Source organism: Lygodium microphyllum, chromosome 29 (genome assembly GCF_053477565.2).
Source record: "Lygodium microphyllum isolate KBCC chromosome 29, Lygodium_microphyllum_v1.1.10, whole genome shotgun sequence".
NCBI lineage: Eukaryota > Viridiplantae > Streptophyta > Polypodiopsida > Schizaeales > Lygodiaceae > Lygodium > Lygodium microphyllum.
In genome coordinates, this window is record NC_141163.1 from 71,615,089 (window position 1) to 71,640,857 (window position 25,769).

General features: G+C 40.6%; 1 protein-coding gene across 1 annotated transcript in view; it reads left to right on the forward strand.

The window, feature by feature from the left end:
* The first annotated feature begins 2,159 nt into the window (after positions 1-2,159).
* LOC148010778 (pescadillo-like protein) overlaps positions 2,160-25,769 on the forward strand; it is a 73,742-nt gene continuing 50,132 nt past the window's right edge. The window contains exons 1-8 of the mRNA XM_087671321.1: positions 2,160-2,423; positions 20,669-20,754; positions 21,033-21,161; positions 21,348-21,467; positions 22,154-22,279; positions 23,421-23,505; positions 23,619-23,729; positions 23,887-23,980. Coding sequence (XP_087527447.1) covers positions 2,394-2,423; positions 20,669-20,754; positions 21,033-21,161; positions 21,348-21,467; positions 22,154-22,279; positions 23,421-23,505; positions 23,619-23,729; positions 23,887-23,980 — 781 coding nt within the window. The 5' untranslated portion in view covers positions 2,160-2,393. The remainder of the gene's footprint in view (positions 2,424-20,668; positions 20,755-21,032; positions 21,162-21,347; positions 21,468-22,153; positions 22,280-23,420; positions 23,506-23,618; positions 23,730-23,886; positions 23,981-25,769) is intronic.

Sequence of the window (25,769 nt, forward strand, 5' to 3'; positions counted from 1 at the left end):
ACATTTTGATTCAATAACGAAATGTATGTTAATTGCATAATTCATTTAGCTTGTATTGAAATTTTTGGGTGTATTAAGAATATGCTTGATAATATTATGCTGATAACATGCTCAATAACAACACCCAAAAAGCATGCTAAGGAATCACGTATAAGTGTGCATGGACAGCCTTCTCAATGATAGTTTTAATTAAAAGACTTGGATTAAGAGATGATTCCTTTTTGCACTTTGGGAATGTGTGACTCCATTTTGTAAATAAAAAACAAGTATGAGTATCTACCTTGAAGGGTTTAAGACGATAAGAAGATTAACATTATGGGGTGGAGACATCTATACTAAAAGAGAAACCTTCACCACTCACACAAAGATTATATAAAGTAATGAGAGGTCAACAAACCTAGAGGGCAATGTGTTACTTTACCTTACTCGATATATTGAAAGGTGGAGGGGAAGGTGGTGACAAACTCTAGCTAGCTAATTCACGAATCCTATTCATAGGCCTTCATGTGAAGAGCTTGATTTTGGTGATGAACATGGGATTTAAGATGATCAAGATTTGGTAGGTATTTAGAAACCTTGATGTACCATTTGGATTAAGCATTATTGCTAAATAGAGAGCACAAAGGCTATGTGAGAAATTGGAAGCTTGTAGGAGCAACTACACCATCTAACAAAAGCTATTGGGTTGATGAAAAATTTCATATGGCAACATGGGGAAGTGAGAAGGTGGCACTCAATAAGTTGGGGCTTGATTACTTCCTCCAAAGCTAATGGAGGATTAGGTCTAGAGCAATCGGAGATTAAGGCAAAGTGGATAGTGTTCAAACAATTGTTGAGGTTAGAGGAGGACAAGCCATTACTAAAGCAACTCTTAAGTTAGCAACATTGAAAAATAGGGAATTGCTTGGCCTAACGTGGATGTGGACAAGATCTTAGCCATCCCTTTGAAGATTTAGGTTTAAAAAAACCCAATCATTCATGGATGCAAGTGTTGATGGGTCTAAAGTAGACTCTAACTCTAATTAGGAAAGGAGATGACACTCTCCTACAAGTTATTTGGTTCTTCTTAGGTGCCTTTAGGGATGGAGGTCACCCAACCAATACTCGACTTGATTCAGCAATTCCCATGATAAAAAATCGCTAGATTGATCTCTAGAATCGAGATAAAAAAGAATTGATAATAAAGGAAGTAGAGACCAAGTTCAATTCATCCCAAAATGAGAAAATGCTCTTAAATGAGACCATGAGCCAAAAATTAGAGGAGTGGTTGCCATCAACTTGGGTTAGATAAGTATAAACATAAACTAGCATGTAAAATGAAGAAAAAAGAGGACTTTGTGCAGCCTAGCAAAGACGTTTCAGCCCATGCACATGCATAAGGGGAAGAAGAGAGACTCCAAGTATTTAACTAAACTTCTTGCTTTGGAGAATAGTAAATGAAGAAACTCCCAACCAAGGACATGTTGAAGATGCCAGCTAATGCCTCGTCCTTTTGTGTGCTTTGCTAGCATGAGATGGAAATGATACTGCACCTTTTTTGGAACTATGCTGAAGCTAGGAGAGGTTGGAGGGAAGTTAAGGATTGGTTCAAGAAAGTTGGCTTTAATATCAACTTAAAGATGAATATAACCCTCTTTGGAGACTAGGCAAATATGGATAAGGAAATTGTTAAGCTTTGGAAGATTGCAAGGGAAACTGTTTGCAATAATACTTCGTGGAATAAGAAGAGAGCTTCAAGAGCAAAGGGGACAAATTAGATGCCAATATGATCGTGGCTCGATGTAGAACTGAGATTGTAGTGAAGCTCAAAGTATCGAGTAGAAAGGTGCAAGTGTGTAAAGTCTCCTATAAGCTACTCTCTAGAGTTTAAAGTTTTGCAACGATGCCTGCTCAACCATATACATTTTCAAATTAACATATCATGATTCATTTTCTTAGATTTAAAAAAAGCTTGTTTGTAAATAGTAGTGGATTAGTGTTCACAAAAAATTGGAGGTTTAATGTAAAGTGAATTTCAAGACCTTTAAAAAGAACCTTCAAAATTTAAAGAAGAAAGTTTAAAATCCTAAACAATTCAAAGAATATTGTTATAAAAATGGCAAATATATCGCAGTAGGTAGCTGGTTTCAGGCCTAGGGTTTTAATAGGGGACGTGTGTCGCTCCCGTATTTGTCCATGTTAAGATTTAGAGTGTGCGTGGGCGACTCGGCTTTGCCATTGTGGGTGGGTTTTGGCAGTGGGCGTTCGTCGCACACCACCATCAAGCTCTTCCCGGTGCTGCTTCCAGCTCGTGTTTGTCTTGTTGCTTCCTCGCATACAGACGCCGGAACTTAAGGCCCGTTCTTTCTTTTGGTCATTAGACAGGGTCCGTCGGTGTTTCAACAGTCAAGAAGATGACCAAACCAAAGCATTATCGCCCAGCGGTGAGATTTCTGCTTGTTTAAAGTAGTAACATGTATTTGATTTTGTAGCAGATGTGTGTGTGAGAGAGAGAGAGAGAGAGAGAGAGAGAGAGAGAGAGAGAGAGAGAGAGAGAGAGAGAGAGAGAGAGAGAGAGAGAGAGAGAGAGAGAGAGAGAGATGCATTGACGTCTGCAGCAGGCCAACAGGACAACGAGACCATTAGTTACATGCATTTGTAGTGTGATACAACTGTCTAGAAAAGAAATAGTAAACTAGAAGCTAAGAGCTAAAAGATCCTATCTAAAACTATCACGGGTAAAGGGTCTATAGTCTTTTTCAACATCCCCCTCTCCTTATGACTACGTTTCACTCCCTTGGTATGTGAGAATGAGCAACCGAAGCAGAAGAATCACGATTGTTGAACATTGAGAAAGACGAATGGTGAAAGAGATCGCTCAAACTCAATGAATAGACGAATGGGCCATAGAATTTGTACATTCATAGTACATGAGACTATCATATGAACCACACATGTGATGGTATGACTCTTCGACCTACCACTATCTCGAGGACTATGTTTCACTCTCTCTTCATGTTAGAATGACCAATAGAAGTAGAACAATCACAATTGTTGAACATTGAGAGGGATGAACTGGGAAAGAGAGAATTCAAGAACTCAATGAATGAATAAACAAGCAATGAAATCCATACGTGGTACATGAGATTATTGTATAAACCACATGAATAATGGTATGTGGTGTCTAGTAGACCTCCAACCTCTCTCTCAAAGTAGATGTGATCAAATACAACAAGTGGAGGAGTGGAGTATATGTAGGCTATAGGATGAGATGCAAGACAAATGAACTAGCCCTAAATGAGTCATTCAAATGTCCATAAACTGCCCAATAACAAGCTCTACTGAGCCCAACACCCATGAAATGTACACTAGGAACACACACTTTCAAATCATTGCTGATTAATACAACATTATATACAATGTTGGTAGATATAAAAGTCTCGAGAAACCCCCACCATGTTTGATATCTCATTAGAAGGTTTGTTAAAAACTTGTAAGTTGTGCCATCATAGTATATAGAACTATGATAAGTGATGCTTGAAGAATACTCTTGAAGTTAAAGTCAATTATATTCAAACATTGATTACCAAAAGTGGAAATAGCTCTATGTCTATGATAAATAACCACACAAAAAGCACAACATGACCATGTGGCATGGATTCTCTACCTTTAGCCAAACCATTGTAGTTTCCCTCCATGTGAAAATCAAAATTATTAGACTAGGTCAATGCTTGCAGAAGGCCTCCCTCAAGGTCCACCACATCATGTAGATGTATGGTAGGCATTAACATGCCCTAGCCTCACCCTCTTGCTATCATCTCTCTCTAACTCAAGGATATGTGATGAGCATCATCTTGCTACTTTAGCATAGGGCATCCTCATCCTATGCCAAGGCATATACCTAGAGAATATATGCCAATAACTCACATAGGCAAACCTGCTAGAGGCATTGGTCCGGCATAGCTATGCCATAGGAGAAGTCTACCTTCCTCCCGAGCAGGGAATGGCCATTTGGATGAATCCAAGGGTCAAGAGTTGATATAGATCCTACCTCAAGAAGAACAAGGAAATTGAGATAAAGAAGAAATTGTGTAAAGGTACTAGGAAAGATACACATTAAAACCCCGATAATGTTTGACTTCAATGTGAATGAGGAAAGTAGATTCAGGAGAATGTCGCCTTTATGCGTAGTATGGTTGCTCATTCGAGCAATTGAGAACATAATAAGTAAATTGCTCGACTAGTTGGACCTCCTAGCCTACTGTAGGTCTTGCTGAGAAGATGTCCTTAGAAGCACCATAGATGTGGAGTGAATTCAGGTAGCTCGAAACATGGTGAAAGTAGGAGGTGAAGGACTTGCAGATACGAATTCAAAGCCAAGTATTCTCTAAGTTTGAAAAGAAAGCCTCAAATGATAAATGTTGGGCCATATTGAAGAAATCTCAAGCCACTCACATATAAAAGTGATTGGAAAAATTGGGGATATGTAGGAGAGAGAGAGAGAGAGAGAGAGAGAGAGAGAGAGAGAGAGAGAGAGAGAGAGAGAGAGAGAGAGAGAGTCATGGTCAATCATCTTGAGCCAAAGCATTCCTTTGATATTGGACAAGGCGTGGGCAACAAACATAAAATGTTGGTGTAGACCATAATGTGGATCCTTCAAGGCCTCTTGATGTTGATGATTAGCTAGAAAGTGAAGAATATGATGATTAGTTCATAGATTGATTGAGGAGGACGACTAATATTTTACTCAATTGACAAAGGGTCCTTAATTCACTTGATTTTTGAACCCTTTAAGGAAGGGCAGCAAGGGCAAGAAGAGGAAGTTATCCTTTAGAGCTTTGGGACAGTGGGTGAAACTCATCTTCCTTCTTGGAAAGGATGGTGAATAACCTGATCAAGCATTAATTACAATAAGTATGAAATTCACAAAGCCTAAAAATACAAATGTTACCACTTAAAATCTAGCCCGTTCCTTGCCCCGTTCCAGCCCATCTTGGTTGTTCCTTGTTTGGAATGGCCGTTCCAGCGTGGTATATATATTTTTAAATAAAAAGTTAAAGCATACCTTTTCCCTGCCATTGGGTGTTTGCCCCAATCTCTCGCTTGCATTGATCTTCCACTTGTCATCGGTTGCCTTGTCTGTTGTTTGTCCATGTGTCTAGTTGAAGGTGTACCGTGCTATAGGTCGACTGTCGCTTGTAGACTGCCCACCTCTCTCTCTCATTGCTCGGACTCTCTCTCTCTCTCTCTCTCTAGACTCTCTCGTGCGCACTTGCTTCCTCTCATCTCATTGCCAAGCCTTGTGGGTTGTCACGAGCTCATGCGAAGTGGGAGGTTTACACGTGACTTGGGCGCATCATCAATAATCAATTTCAACTTTTCTAAATTCCAAGGTGTGTAAACCATGCCCTCAACTTTCAATTTTATTTAAATGTTAAGAAATTTGTGTAAATTGTACCAAAGTTGGGGCATTATGGACAAATAAAATATGAAGCAATTTGGGACCCGAAATGTCCCCCTATTAATTGTTCCAAATCGCCCCCAATGTCACAAATTGGATGATTGCCCCAAGTCGCCCCAATTATCTTGACTTTCTTGATTATCCCAAATTTGAAGTGTTTACAATTGAGGCTTGAATTGCCCCCCAAATCTAGGGCATTAGGGTTTTGAAATTGCTCTAAAATTTGGGGCATTTCAGATCTTTGGCTCAATTTAGGGGTGATTCAGTAGTCTATGTGTGTGTGTGCCATTTCCTCTGTTTTCCGTTTCCTAACTTTGGGCGTTCTCGTTTCGGGGCGGTCCTATTCTTGGTAACTATGATAGCATCCCATCTCTCTAATGCCATTAAGTTGAAGTTGATACAATCCTTGAAACTTTCTATGTATGATTACTCATGTGAAAACTTGTAGGACGAATAAAGAAGAAACTTTGTTTAAACAATGAGAGGCTCTCCCAACTGCTAATAATATCATTCGGTACACAACTGATAACTTCCAAGGCATAGTCTTCAAATCCTTGCAAAGCAAAATCCACCATATCTTCATCATCCACAATATGAAACATGTGCATACATTGCTCAACATACTCAACGCAAGCATTAACATCTTCATCCAATCTCCCATGGAAGGTCACCATCCTTTGATCAATAAAATTGCCAAGAAATAACACCAAACCGTTGTCGGCGCTTCTTAATGGGGGCACTAAAAAAGATGTATCATGAGTGGTGTTCGAGGATAACCTTGTCAGACAACCTGAAGATACAAGAGAAAAGGAGCACTGCCGGTATAAGTTTATGGCTTGATGTTAGACTCTGATAACCCAAATTCTGGTCTGTACAAAATTGTAAGATGCCTCAAAACTTTGAAAGACAAGATAAATCGACTCTAACAATCCCAATAACACCACCTAACCATCCAAAGAACAAATTAATAACTCTTGACGACATCAAGAGCCCCATAGAGATTCATGAAGATTCTCACAACTTTAGAAGTGTTGAAAAGCCAGAAAATCAACAAGCTAATACTTAAGCATGGGAAGTAACTGTTCTCGGCATGTGGATTGGTATCACCTCATTCTCTGACTCAAACTTTGCTTTCTTAAAAAAAACAACAATATATCCACACATTATCTTAATATCTATAGGTATGTATACTTTAAACTAACTTTTGACTTGACTTTTAATTACAAAGCCTTGATCATAAGATCTCAAATTACATGAGAACCTTGATTGCAAACAAAGGAGAGATGGCGCTATTAATATTGGTAAGCTTGACCACTCTTTCCTTAAAAACTTGGCAATCAAAACCAATTCTTCCAAATATTCTTAGCTCACTGGGATTAGCCTTTGCGCATAGGTCACGACAATTGTTTTGTAGGCCGACCTCCTCCATCTATAATTTCAATCATTTTTTGATCACTGCATTAGTCAATAACATGAGGAAGAGAGCTCTTCAATTTTGACTTATTGCATCACCATCTTCCACAAGACACGCTCATATACATCGTCTTTGAACTCACATTAAGAGTTCCCCAACAGTACACATATCAACACAGTGAATATCACGTCGTAGTCACAACCCTAATAATCAATGATCTGTTGCTTCTCTCTATGAGTGAAACATGGCCTCTAGTAGTACACACAAGCACCATGGAAAAAATGCGATCTGACATTTGTGCTACAATTCGTTCAGCTACGCAAATTAATATGCATGGAATTGAAGATCTTCATAATACACTCTCTTGACAAGATGGCCACCCTCCTCCATCGGTTTGATCTCCCCAAAGATACACTATGGTTATGATTTGCCACCCGAGTGTCTAGAATGCATGCTCCCACCTTCAACGTAGATAAAACAAACGAGCCTAGTTTAATAATCGTGAACTGTTAGACTTCAAGCTCATCTGTCTGTCTTCAGTTATGATTGTACCCGACCCTTAGGATGTCCAGCTGTACCACACTATGCGGACATTGAATAAGTCCGTGTTTTAGGACTTAGCTGTCTTTGATGTGAATGGTCCTTGAGACCTTAGGTTGTACTATTCACTTTAGTTATGTGTGAGAATGGATAATGAAAGTGAGAGAGAGAGCACACTGCTCTACATGGTTACTCCAACTCTCTGTCTCTGTCTCTGACTTTGAACATGGTATTAGAGCTCCCATGAATGGGCTCACTGGTGGAGTGCATGCGGGAAGAGGACCTGAAGAATGAAGTGCCAGGGTTCGTAGAGTGAATGGGCTGACTGCCATTGCCTGTCATTTGTCTCTATCTAGGTAGGTGTTGACATTCACCTTTCTTGCTTGAAGAAGAGGTTGCCTGGGCTTGGTTGGAGCATTTTGAGGATCTCATTGGACACATTGGAGTGTGTCATTGGTATCATTTACATTGATTGCTGCTGCTGAAAGCATCCCTGCAGCCTGCGTGTTTGCGCTAGATCTGGGAACTGCCTGTTTGGCTGGAAATCATGCTCATAGGCATCAACAAGGCACTAAACAACTTGAAGACCTACTCTACAAGGTGCTTTGAAGACTCCACATCTTAATGCTTGCCTAGGAGGTGAGATATGAGCAGATGTACTACTGTACATGTCTGAAACAGAGCGTTCATTGCTGTAAACAGTGACTATTCAGCAAGTACTTGACATTGGGTAAGAGCTTGAAGCTCCCTAGCATGCTCAAAAGGGTCTGTTGGAGCATAGACATGTTTATGAAGGCATATGTACTGGATGCCATGCTTATGAACTGAAGTTTGGTGCAAAATACTCAGATTTGAAGCATCTGGTGGGCTGGAAAAACTGTCAAGATCTGTGGACAGCAAGCACTACATGGTCTATTACTTGATCTTGAAGAGAATTAGATGACTTTGGTTAGTTCTAGGTACTTGATGACTTGGTTTTTGCCTGTCAAATGCTTTTGAGCACTGAGAAGGGAGTTGAATGCAAATGTTTGGAGCTAAAGCAAGTGGCTTGACATGGTTTTGAATGTCAATAAACAGCGAATGAACAGTAAATGCCTTGTTTGCTACTGTGTCTTGAAGACGGGACAATCCTAGAAGCTGTCAGGTTCATGTATTGATTCCCATGTATGGTGGCATATGTCTGTGACATTTTGAAGAGTTTGGTGGACTGAAATTCATTGTCTTTGGCTTGTTTTGCCTGGCTGAAATCTGCAGCAAGTGTACCCTGCTCTTGTACTTGCAGTACATGATGTACTCAGTGTCAGACTGACATGTTTGGAACTCCATATAAAAAAGATAAAATTCTGAACTGCTGTAAGTGTTTTTGGGGCACGTACACTCCATGTTTGGCTGGAAGAGAAGTTTGCTGGTTACTGTTAGTTTCAGCTTACAGACTGCTTGTCTGTAGATGAACAGTTCGCATAAACACATGCTGGTTATGCATTGAATGCAGTCCGTATATGCAGGCTGCAATACCTAGGTGATTGCCAAGTGTCAGGAGGTATAGGTACCACTGTTTTCAGGCTGGAATAACTGAATGTTTGAGCACATACAGTGCTGAAAACTGTTATAAACAGTTGCAGGCTGAAACTGAACTGTTAAGAAGAATTGGTTTGCAGGTAGCCAGACACAGTCTACAACATGGCAAATGCAGAAAGGATAGACAATATTACCCAGATTGTGGGAGAGAAGTTGGACAACCATAACTATGCCATCTGGAAGTTCAGAATGGAAAACTTCTTGATAGGTAAAGGATATTGGGAGTTGGTGATTGGATTCGAAGCTGAACTTGAGCTCCTGGATCGACCTACAACTGATTAGAGATGACTACATCGAGCTTGGATAGAAAGAGCTTGCAGGGTCTTACAATGGTTGTCTCTATGTATATCAGATGCCTTGGTAATGTAGATAATGAATTGCAGCTCTCCTAAGGATGCTTGGGACATCCTGGTTAAGTACTATGGCACAACCAGAAGTGCCAGAAAGATGTAGTTGAAGCAAAAGTTCAACATGAAGAGAAAGAGCAGATCCATATAGGATTATGTCACAGAGATCAAGACCATTGCAGATCAGCTGGCATCTGTTGGTTCACAGGTTGAAGATGAAGACATGGTTGCGTGCTTGGGGTCTGAGTATAAGTCTTTTGACACTTCTGTGTCTGTGCGGGCTGAAATGCCTGATTTCAATGAGCTAGTTGCATTGCTTATCCATGAGGAGGTTAAACTTGGCTTGGCTATGGGGTCAAGCAGTTCTAAAAACAAGGATGCAATTTTTTATTGCAATCAACGCGGCTGTGGCAGCCGTGGTAGATGGTATGGGTCTGGCAGAGGAGGCCAGCAAAATGCATCTTGTAGAAGTAACAACCATCAAGTATCAAATGCAAGAGGTGGTGGAAACTTTAGAGGTAGGGGGAGATATAGTCCTAGAGACAGAGGCTCTTGGCAGCAGCAGCGTCCATTTGACAATCCGAATAAGGATAAGGATTGTCATTACTGCGGGAAATATGGGCATGTTGCCAGGGACTGTTGGAAGAAGCAGGGCAATTTGAAGGGCAAACAGCATGAACATTTTGCTACGTCTAGTCAGGCAGATGATACTTCTGGTGATAGATTGTTTGCCATGCAGTATGTAAAAGACAAGGTTGCTGAAAAATCCATTGATGATGCAGTTTGGTATATTGATTTAGGGGGCATCGAACTACATAACTCCTCACGGTATTGGTTCACTGACATGGCTGAAAAACATGGCCATGTATGTACAGGTGATGACACGCAGCATAGCATTGAGCATAAAGGCAAAGTGCCTCTCGTGGTTCATAATGGCAGAAAGAAAAATTTGCATGATGTACTGCATGTTCCATCAATTACGAAGAACTTGCTGTTTGTCCGCGGAGCAAAACTTGTAGGTTAGATTCAATAAGCATGGTTGCTTTATTGAAGAGTTTGGCAATGGATGCAAGTTAATAGCTCGCGGTCATAGGAATGGCAGACTATTACTTTGCTAGAGCTGAATTCAGCTATGTTTGCCCATGGTTCTGGCACTATCAGAGATTTGGAAATTTGGCACAAGAGAGTGGGGCATGTGAATTTGCAAAGGTTGCAAACTGTGCAGAAAAAACAGCTTGTTACAGGTTTACCCAAGTTCCAATACTTAGATATTGGTCATGTATGCGATGCTTGCGAGTTTGGTAAGCAGTCGAGGTTGCCATTTGTCAGGCATGTAAGGCAGAGTACACGTCCGTTGCAGTTAGTGCACTCCGATGTTTGGGGGCCAGCCCATAATGCATCTATGGGAGGCTCAAAGTATTATGTGACATTTATTGATGATTACAGTCGCTATACTTGGGTTTACATTCTGACGACAAAGGATGAAGTGTTTGCTGTTTCTCAGCAGTTTAAAAAGCAGGTTGAAAAGGAATTTGAGTGCTATATCTCTTGCTTGAGATTAGATAGCGGTGGGAAGTATGTGTCAAATGAGTTTGATAATTTTCTGGTTGAAAATGGCGTACGCAGGCAGCTTACCTGGAGCTACACTCCTCAGCAGAATGGGGTAGTTGAAAGAAAGAACAGGGTCTTGATGGAGCCATGATGAATGAGAAGAAGATGCCGCTCTATTATTGGGTTGAGGTTGTTATGACAACTATGTATATCTTGAATCGGACTTCCATTGCATGTATTCATGAGATGACACCGTTTGAGAAGCTGTATGGCTATAAGCCTGATGTAAGTCACATGAAAGTCTTTGGTTGTCTTGCTTATGTGCGCATTCCAGATGAGAAAAGGAAGAAGCTGGATCCAAAAGCGCATAAGTGTGTTTTTATTAGATATTCGCAGGAGAAGAAGGTATACAAATGTTATGATCTCTCTACCAGGGAGACTTTGGTGAGCAAGGATGTTATCTTTGATGAGATGGGCTCTTGCTATGTATCACCGACTGCAGTGCCATCAGATATGCCTTCCACTCATGTATCTATAGTTGATTCGCAGCAGAGCACTGCTATGACAAGTCCTAGTGGTCAGACAGTATCCCCATGGACAGGGAGATTGAGGAGCTCACCGTCCTTGACACCAGTATGTCAGTGAGGGGAAAAAGAGAAAGCTACTGAGGATGCATCTAGTATGATGACACCTGGTAGAATGACTTTTGAATATGAGTCTGCTGACACTTTAGACAGTGAAACTTGGTATTCTGATTGTCTATATGCCTGGTACGAGGTAGAGCAGGTACATTTTGCCTCATGAGAGAGGGGAATCGAGCAGTGCACCACAGCCTAGACGATCGCAGAGAGTCAGATATCCTGTTGACAAGTTGACGTACAGTAGTTGCTCTGCAAAGCATTATGCTTACATGACAAAAGTGATGGAGATCAAAGAACTAGGTACTTATGCTGAAGCAGTGAAAGATAAGAACTGGTGTGCAGCTATGGATGAAGAAATGAATGCCTTGGCTGAAAATAAGACATGGGATCTTGTGCCACTGCCTGAAGGGAAAAAGACCATTGGTTGCAAATGGGTCTACATGATCAAATGCAAATCAGATGGCAATGCTAAAAGGTACAAAGCCAGGCTGGTTTCTAAGGGGTATGCCCAACAGTATGGACTTGATTATGAGGAAACATTTAGCCTTGTTTCCAAGATGGCAACCATACGCATTGTGATTGCTTTGGCTACTGCTAGAGGCTGGAAATTGCAGCAGATGGACGTGAAGAATGCATTTCTTAACGGTGGCTTGACAGAGGATGTCTATATGGTTTAGCCGGAAGGGTATGTACACCTTGATTTTTAGCATTACGTATCAGGCTGAAAAATGCATTGTATGGGCTGAAGCAGGCTTTGAGAGCATGGCATGCAAGGATCAGTAACTACTTGCAGAGCTTGGGATTTGCTGTTGGTAGGGCTGATCACAGCGTATTTACGAAAAAGATTGACAGTGGCTTGGTAGTACTGGTCATATATGTTGATGATTTGATAATTAGTGGTGATGATGACTTGGGCATACAACATGTAATGAAGATGTTGAAATCTGAATTTGACATGAAGGACCTAGCAGAATTGAAGTATTTCTTGGGCATTGAAGTAGTTCCAGCTGAAAATGATTTATGGCTGATGCAGAAGCACTATGCCATGGAAATGCTAAAGAAGTATGGCATGGCTGAATGCAAACCATTGGATACACCTCTTGATCAGAATGTTAAGCTAGACATGAGCACTGGGGCTGAAGTAGATGATGTGACTATGTATAGACAGATGGTTGGCAGTCTGATTTACTTGATCATCACTAGGCCCGTTTCGAGCTATGTTGTAGGGCTCATAAGCCAATTTATGCAGAAGCCCAGAAAGCCGCATTTGGATGCAGCTAGACGCATTATGAGATATGTTAAGTTCACTATAGATTATGGGCTGTTCTATGTCAGAGATAAGCCCTTGAAAGTGATTGGATATACGGATGCAGATTGGGCAGGATGCTCATATGATCGTAGATCTACTAGTGGATATGCTTTCGGGTTTGGTAGCAGCATGATCAGTTGGAACAGCAAGAAGCTACGGTTGCTTTATCGAGTACTGAGGCAGAGTACAGGGGTGCTGCATTGGCAGCATGTGAGATTGCATAGTTGCTCAAGCTTATGGCTGATTTGGATATACAGGTGGATGCTCTAGTGACCTTGTTATGTGATAATCTGAGTACTGTACTCCTGGCTATGAATCCAGTATACCATGCCAGGACAAAACACATAGAGGTATACTACCACTTCATCAGAGAGATGGTTCTTGCAGGGAGAGTTGATCTCATGAATGTGAAGACTGATGAGCAGGTTGCAGATATCTTTACCAAGTCTCTGGGTAAAGATAAGTTTAGTGTTTTTAGACAGTTGCTTGGTGTCCAGATGTTGTCTCGAGCTTGAGGGGGAGTGTTAGACTTCAAGCTCATCTATTTGTCTTCAATTATGACTGTACCCGACACTTAGGATGTCTAGTTGTACCACACTATGCTGACATTGAATAAGTCGGTGTTTTAGGACTTAGCTGTCTTTGGTGTGAATGGTCATTGAGACCTTAGGTTGTACCATTCACTTTAGTTATGTGTGAGAATGGATAATGAAAGTGAGAGAGAGAGCACATTGCTCTACACAGTTACTTCAATTCTCTCTCTGTCTCTGACTTTGAACATGAACTACTCCTCAACTATACATGTATACAACCAACGGCCCCCCCCTCGGCCGCCTTTTCCCTTTCCCTTTCCCCTCTCTTCCAACTCAGAGCGATCAGCCTTATATATATCCCTCATTGCCTGCATTTTCACTTTTTCTTTATTTTAAAGCTAAAGCTCAATAGCCTTAGCTTTTCTAAAAGCTAAACCTTTTGACACCACTTATTTCCTCATGCCATTTTTCCAATGTTTCTCTTCAAACAAACATCACAAGCCATTTTCTATTGTGATTATTTTTCAAAACACAATGACTAATGTCTTTGGGTACACACTCGTACTCAACTTCATTCGAGATGTCTGTATATATCTCTGCTAGAACCATCCCCTTAAAATTCACTTGTTGTCCAACATTCAATGCCTTTTAGATTGTGACCACCATATTCCAAAATTATTCTTGTGCTTGCTAAAGCTCTTGAGCCATGCCAATGCACATTGACATAATTGACTAGGGAAAGTTTTCTAACTTGTTTAAAGTGGATAGAGTTTTCATGAAAACGCCTAACACCATGATTACTCAACTTGGAGTGCTGTAATGAAAGCATGGCTTGTGGAAAAGTGATTTTGGTACATGGCTTTTGGAGCTATTGAGTGCCCTTAGTCTTTGACTCCTCTTTAAGATGATTGGAACCAAGACCAACGACGAGGTAGCTGTACTTATATGGGATTTTGGTACATGATTTTCGGAGCTATTGAGCGACCTTAGCCTCTCACTTCTCTTTAAGATGATTGGAACCAAGCCCAACAACGAAGAAGCTGTGCTTACATGGGATTCCGATGATGCTTGTACATATTTTGCTCTTCTTTGTCGTATCTCTAAAGAGGAATTTCTATAGTCACCTCTTGTAGGATAATTTCTTAGTATGGTGCCTTCAATGAGGCATTTGCGGTGTTAAAGAGGAGTGGCGGAAATAAGTTAAAGGCCTAGTGCTATCATTGTGGTAAGAAGGGCTACTTGTGTAAGGATTGTAAGGAGTTACTGGCTTGGAGGAAGAAGGAGAAGAAGAAGAAGCATGATACACACTCATCCATCGAGTCATTCTCCTCCTTCGACTCTGATTCGAATCCTTTCGCGAAGACAAAGATCAAGGGGCGGAAGGGGTGGTCTTCTTCAGATCAAGGGAAGGGCTTGGCTGCTAGCCTGCCCCTCTTTGCTACTTTCTGGTACATGTGATGTGGTCATCTCTCACAACTCTCTTAGTGCCAGAGGGATTGTGAGAGGGTGGTGAGTAGGGGCTAGTGAGCCTCATCTATACACATATATAGGTTCAAAGGATCTAGAGAGGGACTTTCCTTTCACATAAATTGAAGTCTGATAGGTTTTGAAATCCTGGAGCTAGGGTTGACATTCAGATTCATGATGGTTTGTTTTTGACAGAAAGAAGGATGGCGCCTAGTCCGAGCTCACATGAAGGGCACTTTGACAATCTGGATAAAGGTGGGGAATTCATCTTTACATATGCTTAGAGGCATTTTTCACAAGATGGTCATGTATGCTATGGAGGCATAGAGAGTTGTTATAGTTCTTCTCTACTTTTTGGTTCCAGTACAATTGACATGGACATTAGGTTTTTTTTGTGGCTCCTTGGTGGTGGCTTGATCACCCAATACTTGGGTATCCATGGTCCTATTATGGTGGTTTTTGTTTTATGTGTATAGAGTATGATGAGTCCTTATCATTGTATCATCGTATTGTATCAGATCAGTGGATCACCCATGATTTGAGAGGGTGCTAGCAATTTTGTTAACTCATGAGTGAGTTTGGACATGTGGTTTAGTGGGCTAGACATTATAGTTATTTTAGGCATTTTTATGTGTCATTATTATGGTGATTTTGGCATTTACTCACGGCCACTTTTGTGCTATATATTTAGATTCCCTCCTACATAGTCATTCATTCATCACTAGTAGATTCTAGTGTAGGTCTTGTTGAAGAGAGGGAGTTGGTCATTGTATCATTGTATTGTATCAGATCACCCATGATCTGAGAGGGTGCTAGCAGTTTAGTCAGCTCATGAGTGAGTTTGGACATGTGGTTTAGTGGGCTAGACATTATAGCTATTTTAGGCATTTTTTGTGTGTCATTATTATGGTGATCTTGGCATTTATTATTGGCCGACCAGATCATATTTATGGCATACTTTTGTGCTATATATTCGGATTCCCTCCCACATAGTCATTCATTAATCACTAGTAGATTCTAGTGTAGGTCTTGTTGAAGAGAGGGAGCCGGTGGTAATGCCCATGCAGCTAGTCAGTATTGTATGCGACTATATCGTGTTTGGTATATGGATTCCATTTCTTGAGCATATTTTTGAGTTCACCCTTTGCAGTGTTCTTTTGTTTTCTTCTATTTTCTCTTTTCTCTTGTGTTGTGCAGTCTATTACAGTAGTCTTCTACGCTTCCATTGCTGCACCCACTTGTAATAGGGGTTGGGCTATAGTTAATCATCCATTCACTACAAGGCAACAACATATTCCAACCCATTTTTGTGACAGATCTCTGAAATTTCTCTCTCCTCAGCATTCTTTCACATTCTCTAGCCTTTTCCCAAAGTATCTCGGCAAATCTAAGCCATTTGCAGTGATATTTGGTGGACAATAGAAGTATTTACTGTTGTAAACCCTAATTTACATCAGCAATTAGGGTTTAGCAGCCACATGAGGTCCCGTCCTTGAAGATTGAAGACCTGCTGCTAGGAATAGTTGTTAGCATTTTGTGATTTCAGCATTTCCAAGAGGTCAGCCCATTCCAGCTAGATTTGGGGCTAAATTTGACAAGCCAAGGGTGAATTGAAGACCAATCCATAGGGTGAATTAAGGGGCAAATTGAAAAAAGGGCTTTATGACAGAAAGGGGCATTGGAAAGCAAGGGGATTGGGGCAATCTCAATGTATTTCGTGTTAGAGAGTGACATTCCCTGGACAGGCAGGTGCAGGTGCAGTTTTCAGCAGACATTCCACATGGCAGGAGCATAGACAATAGGGCAGATGACATGTGGTAGGTTGGATAGGCGGGTTACACATGGCAGGCAGTCCGCTGCATTGCTGACCTGCATGGTTTTTTGTGTTTTTCCCAGCCTATTTATAGGCCCTGATTCTAGCAGTCTTGGTTAGTTGGTTTTCACAGATTTCAAGTTGTAGACTGTGGAGAGTGCTCTCTGGGCTGACGGAGATTGAGATCTTCGAGGTGGAGACATTCACAGATATTCTCTTTGCATCCATGAGTAGTTCCACACTGCACTTGAAGTGCATCTAGATTGTATCGAGTCTGTATACCATTTTGTACCTACTCACCTAGTTCACCATAACACTAGATAGTAGCTTTACTGGGACTTGGAAAACTTCCCAGACATTTTGTATGTAACCTTTTGTAAGATGTCTTCGTAAAGATAGAGAGAAAACCATGAAACCACTGAGCACGAGTGATTCTTCTCCTCCCAACCACGCCTAGATAAGTGCTGGCCCCTTTCATCCGTATTCCTTTGCTAGCCGTCCACTTCTCTGGAGTCCTACTATTCTTGGACTCTCTTACTCTCTAGGCTCCCCTTAACCCCGTTCGGGCACCCAAGAGCCCGGACGGTCATTCTCGTGCAGGTTCCCCTAGATTTACCTTAATGTCACATTAAATGTCACTTTTAATGTCACATTCCATATTTATGACCTTAATGTGACATTAAATATCACTTTTAATGTCACATTAATGTCACATTTCCTTCCTCTTAAGAATCGGTTTCGTCCTCGAAAACGATACTTGGAAGATCTAACTGTAAATCGGGAAACCTTTTCTTTAGAGTACTTACTCGCTCCCATGTTGAGCTTTCTTCTGAACAATCTTTCCACTTAACCAAACATTCCTGATAAATAGTGTTCCTTGTTCGTCTATTACGAACATTTAATATTTTTTCTGGTTCATGTGGATTAGATTGGTCATTGAATAGCTCCTCAATATCATCATTTAAGATTAAATTATCCAAATCACCCAGCTTCTTCCTTAATTTACTTACATGAAAAACTGGATGTATTTTACTACCAGCAGGTAGTTGGAGCTTGTAAGCCAATTCTCCCACCCTTTTAAGTATTATGAAAGGACCACAATACCTTGGTGAAAGCTTTGGACATTGTCTCTTTTTCATAGTTTTAGTTTGTTCAGGCACCTTAAGATAGACCAATTCTCCTTCTTCAAAGGAGATGTCTCTTTGGTGAGGATCTGCATATGCTCTAGCTCGATTTTGAGCTTTTTTAATATTTTCTTGAGCAAATTTTAACATACTATTCATATCCTCCAAAAAGTCTTTAGCTTCCCGAACCTTTTCCTTATGCAGACCTACTGCAAAAGGAGCTCTGGGCTGAAACCCATACATTAACATAAATGGACTATATCCAGTGGAAGAGTGCTTGGCACTGTTATATGCAAACTCTGCTATCGGTAAATACTCTTCCCAATTAGTTTGCCTTTTACTTACATATGCCCTAAGCATATCTTCAAGAATTTGGTTAACCCTTTCAGTTTGCCCATCTGTTTGCGGATGGTCCGCCGTAAGATGTCTTCGTAAAGACAGAGAGAAAACCATGAAACCACTGAGCACGAGTGATTCTTCTCCTCCCAACCACGCCTAGATAAGTGCTGGCCCCTCTCATCCGTATTCCTTTGCCAGCCGTCCACTTCTCTGGAGTCCTACTATTCTTGGACTCTCTTACTCTCTAGGCTCCCCTTAACCCCGTTCGGGCGCCCAAGAGCCCGGACGGTCATTCTCGTGCAGGTTCCCCTAGATTTACCTTAATGTCACATTAAATGTCACTTTTAATGTCACATTCCATATTTATGACCTTAATGTGACATTAAATATCACTTTTAATGTCACACCTTTTGGTCTCATAGGCCAACTTGGCCTTTTGTAGACGTTAATATAACTTTATTCTTTCTTTCTTCTTCTCTGTTCACTCTTTGTCTTGGTCATTTGCTTCCGCGTTGCTTCACTCTAACAAAATGGGTGTCAATTGTCCAAGATTTGGTGGACAATAGAAGTATTTACTGTTGTAAACCCTAATTCACAGCAGCAGTTAGGGTTTAGTAGCCACATGAGGTCCTGGTCTTGAAGCTTCAAGACCTATTGCTTGGAATAGTTGTTGGCATTTTGTGATTTCAGTGTTTCCAAGAGGTCAGCCCATTCCAGTTAGATTTGGGGCTGAATTTGACAAGTCAAGGGTGAATTGAAGACCAATCCATAGGGTGAACTAAGGGGCAAACTGAAAAAAAGGCTTGTTGGTCATTTATGACAGAAAGGGGCATTGGAAAGCAAGGGGATTGGGGCAATCTCAATGTACTTCTTTCAATTGCAATACAAGATAAATAAATACTGCAAGGGGTGCTAGTTTTTTGGGCCAGATGGGTGTGAATTGTCCAAGATTAAGTGATAAAATTTGTGTTTTCAGTGTATGTGAATTTGATGCTTGCTATAATTAGTGCTTAGTCAGGTTATTACCTTCTCTTTTAGAGAAGGAAGGCTGGTTTCATCAGCCCTAGAGGTCAGGTCAATGGCTTGGGATCCCAAAAGGGGTGCAAGAAAAGTGGGCAGGAAGTGGCTTACAGGCCCAAAGAAAGTGATGTCTACAGTCTACTTGCCCTGGAAAAGGTGCCGCCTAGATGGTTGGTAGTCAAGCTGGTAGGAAGTCCATCTTCCCTCAAAAAGGTACCACCCAGATGTATAAAAGTGTGAACCAGCTGCAAGAACCCTAAAAGATAGGGGGAACATTGCCTGAGAGGAAGCCAGAAGCAGACATTTTGGGGATGGAAAAATATGATGGACATGATTGGTGCCAAAGCTCCAAACATCCTTATGTCTTAGACTCCGGCTTACAACCAGGAGATGGATACGGGAAGAGTCATGACTGCTAACAGAAAGAGACAATCTAGGATCAGACTTGAGAGAGAGATCATAAAGCGTGTAAGGCTCATGTACAAGCTGTATTGTCTTATATAGCCAAAGATACCTGTTATATGAGTCCAAAGGGGCAATCCTAAATCAAATTCAACTTTCCTATGGGTGATGCTCTACTTCCAAATTCCTTGGAGTCACATTGGTTACATTATTGCTTGCTGTAGTCAGCTTTGGTGCTAATTAATGATACCTTGTTGCTAATCACCTCCTTTTTCAGAAAATTGGAGTAGAAAGGCTTGATCCATACTAGATCACCTGAGCTTGCGTAGTAGATTTCTTTGCTTGACAAATACTATTTTGTGGCATTCTGTTTTGGTGAAGAAAAAACCAACAGTGCCTTGGTGATGGTATTGTGAGCAAATGAGGATGCATATATTGTGTGAAACCATGCCAGCTGGACAGCTTTGCCTTGGCATGGAGGGCATTGCGCCAGCTAAATGATGAAGTTGATGGCTTTGGGATGGATCACGGTGTCACTTTAACCAATGCATCCAGCAAATAGCAGGCAGTCTACTGGTCAGAATTACGCTTTATGGCACGCCACACAATCGATGTGTATTGGACAATACAAGAGCGCCAGGTCACCATACCCACAAACAAACACGTCTCATGCAAAATCATATTGTTTGATGTCAGAAACAGTCCAGAAATAAATTTTGGAGACTTACACAATTCTTTCACCCGTGAAACTGCTTTTGACAGAAAACAAAAGTAGGTGAATGAGGGGATGCAGAGCTGAAAAACTTAGATGAACTCAGTTACAATTCCATGTTTATGCATGACTTGTGTCTTTATGATTTCGACTTCAGTGGGAACTCTAATCTTGCACAAGGAAGAAAAGCTCATATGGTACATGCTTGACAATGGGATATCCCTTAATTAAAGACATCCCCTCTTACAAATTTCTTCAATGCCCAGGGTATACTATTTGTTCAGTTCAAGACTGTTGAATCAATGCTGTTTTTGCAGTCTATTTTTCTCACATTAGTTGTCCCAGGATTTGGTTATTTGTGGGACTTTGAGGGAAGAGAATAGTTGGCTCACTCGGCTGTTTCTAAAGGTTTTTCTGCATTTTTGTCTGGACTTGCAGGGAAAGAAAAAAGAGGGGAATGTTGCCAAATATACAACAAGAAATAAGGCACTGAATCGACTCCAAATTAAACTTCCAGAGTTTAGGTATGACTACTGCTTGTGACTGTGGCTGTCTTAAAAGGTTTTTTCTAGGGATCTCTCTGTCTGGGGTTCTTCTACCTGCCACATACATTTTCTTGCCCAGTGCTGTCACCTACATTTTCTTGTCAAGTGCATGTTTGAATTTGTGTCTGTGGCTGTGCTGCCGTGCAATTTGGGCTTCAGAATGCACAAGTTGAATTTTTGCACAGGAAAGTAACCGACCTCTAGAAGCAAAAGGATTGAGTGCTTACATCTTACCGAACTTTTATGATTTTCTGTAGGCGGTTGTGTATATTGAAAGGAATACATCCTCGAGAGCCCAAAAAGAAGTTTGAAGGACATAATAAGACTTATTATCATGTCAAGGACATCAATTTCCTTGCTCATGAACCATTGTTGGAAACAAGCAGGTATATCAAGTTTCTCATGTTTTCTAGGCTAGGTTTCAGTTTTTAACTGCATGCATAGAAGTTGGGATATTCTGGGAATATTTGCATGTTGAGCCTTAGGAACTTGCAATCAAACTAAACTTTTTGCGTAACTTCAACTCCAGTTAAACATATTTAGCTCTCATTACAGTCAAATGTTTTGTGCAGGCAAATCAAGGCATTTGAGAAGAAGATAAAGAAAGCCCGTGCAAAGAAGAATTCAAGCTTGGCAGTTAGGCTGGAGAGAAGTAAACCTGGATACTCCCTTGATCATCTAGTAAAGGAAAGGTAGAATCTTTATGATAAAGCAAGGAAGCCCTTTACTATCTACTGTTTAAATGTACATGTAGTGATTTCATGCTCTCTAATTGCCTGTGGTTTACCATATATTAACACAAAAGCCACATTGGAATGTGTTGCATAACTGGGTGGCATTATGGTGGCAAGCAATGTTGGTGGATCTTATGTTTTTAAAGTCAGGCTTGTGGACCATATCCCATATTTATGGTCCTCTTCAGTTTCCCATGAAACAGATCTGATTAAGCTTAATCTGAAATGCCTCAGCCATGAAAGACTAGATATAGTGCCAATGCTATGTTCCTACTCATGCTTGTGGCTGAACATTGGCTTGAACTCTGGCCTGAGTAGCCTCTGGACTGATGGGTGAGGGGAGCATTTGGTATAGTGCTGCATCAGATGTCTGAGAAGGAAAGCTAGATGAATGTGAGCATAGTAGAGTTCCAGCTTGCTTACAATGAGCTTCTTGATGAATTCAATATTAGTATCTTAAATGGCAGCATGGTTTCTTTTCAAGCACAAAAGTCTTTTGATTCCCTTTCTAAGTAGTGATATTCAGTGTGGTTTGGTTAAAAATGAGCTCTGTCTTAAGCCATGCTTGAAGATTGCTCAATATTCTCTAGGAATTGCTGTGTAAGTTCTTTTTGTGTCCTACCATCTTGTTTCCCTCTTTTCAGGTATCCCTCCTTCATTGATGCCCTTCGTGATCTAGATGATCCCTTGACAATGTTACATTTGTTTGCAACTTTCCCTGCAGAGGCATCTTACAAAATCTCTACAGACATTGTGAACAATTGTCGCAGGTATTCTACATACTTGTACTGGTTTTGTCATTGTTTAAAACCAAAGCCTCTGCCTATAACAGTTTTTTAGCTTTGCTTGCTCAGTGAGATACTTATTCCCAAGTTTTGATACAAAGTTTGAGTTACTTTTTATTGCCAAGTTTCAAATGAGGTGCTGTGACAGTGCAAATATAATCATTATCCATATATGTTTTCAGTTTGATTGCACTTACAAGCAACTGAGTATACTCCATAGAAGCGCTTCAAGAAACTGGAAATTACATGACTTCATGGGTAGTCATCTAAATTAGTGATGTACTTACGCAACAACAGTACTTCTCTCCTATTCTAATATATAAAAAAGACTGCAAAAATGTGCTTTTAGGAATTTGGTTGTAAAACTTTTGTATATAAAATGCAAAGCATTAGTAAAACAATAATCAATAGCGTATGCAGTTGGAGGCACTTAAGGTTTAGTCAATCACAATAAGCTTTGTTGATATTGGACTGGTTACGCACCAAATGATGGATGCCCACTTTGTAAGCTTTGACCAATCAAAACACTTATTTAAAGGTTGGGTATCCGCTATCCTTTACACATTGGAGAGGCCATGACCTGTTGTTTACTTGGTAAACGGGTGAACTCCCTGCCCACTTTTGAACAGGGAGTGTCCCCTACCCACTTTGTAAAGTGGCGGACAAGGGTGCACTTTTTGCATTTGCAACTGATCAAAAAATTATAAGTTTATTATTTTTATTTTTTTGCAAACTATGTCCATTTGGTGTGTAAAGCTACTCCGTCCATGTCTGTGCCCAATTTCAAAAAGTGCATGCCCACACTCTTGGCGGGGATTGGCCATCGGTCACTTGGTGTGTAAACAGCCTTATTCCCATACAACAAGAACCTGTCAGCTTACTAAGAATTAATTGAGGTCCAGAGGGGTCCAAATAGCTAATATACTTTTTAACGAGGCTAGTGGTAATCTAAGAACATCATAGATACTTTGAGCTTGTGCAATCAATATATATTAGGCAATCGGTTAAGGCTGTCACAAGTGCTAGTTAATGTGCATAAGGAATGAGGTACTGACCCTTTTTTTTGTTTTTTGTTTTGGGGGGGTTTTTGCGATCCCTTTCTTTGGTTGATATTGCCATGACCTAGATTGAGTCTTGAATGGCAAGCATACATTGCTCGAACGCATGCCTTGCGCAAAACGTTTATTTCAGTAAAAGGAATATATTACCAAGTGAGTTGTTTGAGCTGGTGATTTATGCGGTGTTCATGCAGCAGAGATTTTTACTTTAAAATCCTGGCTCATGGAGCTTTCTCTTCCTTTTTTTTCCCCGTTAATTACAAAAGGCAGAAGTTGCTGGGCAAAAGATAACGTGGCTTACTCCTCATGTGCTGAGCCAAGTGATCCCTGATGATGTGGATATTCGAGTGATGCTTACATTTGTGGAATTTTATGAGGTATACTGGAGTCTTGGCTACTCGGTCTGTCCAATTGGATTTTGACAACTTTCCAAGTGAATAACAACTGTTTGTACAGATCTCAAATTGTATTTTGCTCTTCTAACTCACATGTAGTGAAACTAAAGATGGTGGTTACCTTTTATCCTTGATTCAGACTCTTCTGGGATTTGTCAACTTCAAACTTTATCATTCCTTGGGTATGAAATATCCCCCTATTTTGGATCCACAACTTGAAGCAGAAGCTGCAGGTAAGCTTACCTTCTCTGAAATAGGGAAATACAGAAATGGAGTTGGGAAAAATCATGATATGCATGTAGCTAGCACATAAAGACAAGGCATTATTATGTGCTATGTCATAGCAACAGCTCTTACTGAAGATAACTACGGTGTTGAAGCACTCCAAGGTCTTTGCAATCCACCTCAGACCCAGTTTTGAATCAAATTTTCACTTTAAGTCATGAAAGAAAAATAGACTGAAATAGACTTTGGCATGAGGTCTCAAAGAATTTGACTTATCTTAATAATAAGACACAATATCATAATTTGTTCTGTAACCCTGCACTGCTGCTCAGTTGCTTTATAACATGGCTAATACGGCTGAGTGTCTTGGCAGACACACACAATTATTGTGCTAAAAGTTTGTTTGCAAATCTGTGATGTCATAAGATTGAGCACTCAAGGAATTTGAAAAGTGCACCCAGGAACGGTTTCTAAACTAGGGCAGGTGGGGCTAGTTTCCTATCAACCTGTTTTAATTACGTAGACACTGAAGGCCATCTCAAGTGTGCATGCCACATCATTAGAGGTCAGATCGATTTACAACCAAAAGGATGTGGCTTTTGTTAGAGATGCAATATTTTAGTAGGTGAAATAATTAAGAGAGACAATGCAAGCAAATTTTAATCCCAGAACATAGAAGTGGGAATCCACTATGAGAGACTAACAATGATAGAGTGCACTTACAATTAATTATTCTGCAGCTACAAGTGTATATATGTGGCCATGTCCCCTTCTTTGAAGACAAAAAGTGATAACCTACAATTGGCCGATAGTAAAATACAAGCCAGCCACAGAAATTAGGTCTTGGGTGTTTGTGAACTTGAGCGAACAAATTTCAGCACGTAGAGTGAGTGTTGGAAGAATAAGAACAAGTATCCCAAGGTCACACTAATACGATCAAGTTTGTATTTGCCTTGGGGATTGTACTTTGAAGTAGAAGTCCTCTAATCCCATTATTCTTGGAGTAATTGTGGGAATCCAAGATTCTTTATTAGGGGAAAGTTTTAGTATGGAGGCTGCTTATCGGTGGTCTTCCTATTGGGGATGCTCTATATGCCCCCAAGATCTCATGGTGCCATTCTATCGTTTGCACTACCTATGATGAGACACTGATTCATCTGTTCATCTCTTGCCCTCCTATGGTGAGACAGATTTGGAGCTTTGTTTCGCATGTGTGAACATCGGTGACTCGGTAGTAGACCCCCATCCATTCTTGGGTCTTGGGCAAGATGCCTTTTGTCATCACGCGGAAGTGAAATTTTAAGATGCTTTAGTCTTGCCGATAACATTTGATTAAGTTATTAATCAAATGTACAAGGTTGTTTAGCACGTGATGCACATAGTAGTTATTTCATGGTAACGGCCAAGGACACCAAGGATGCAGTGGGTGTGAAAGGTAAAAGTTGTGATAAGTTATGCTAGTTGGGCTTTGGGGGTTAGTTGGTGTTCTAGGATAGTTATTTGGCCAATAAGTATCAGTGGTGGTATTAGGGACTAGCAATAATTAATTAATTAATGTCAGTCGAAGGCCAGTAGAGGTCGGAGACCACTCTATGTTGCAAATGGCCCAGCCAATTTAATGATGGATGGGCACATTTAATTTTGGGCAGGGTAAAAAGGGCGGAAATTAAATTTCAAGATTATTTAATTCTGAAAATTAATTAAATGGCTGGATAATGTTGAAAAATGGTCAAAGATGGCCAATGATCCAATGGCATATGATGCATGTTGCTGAAAGCACCTTCTTTCTCTCACAAT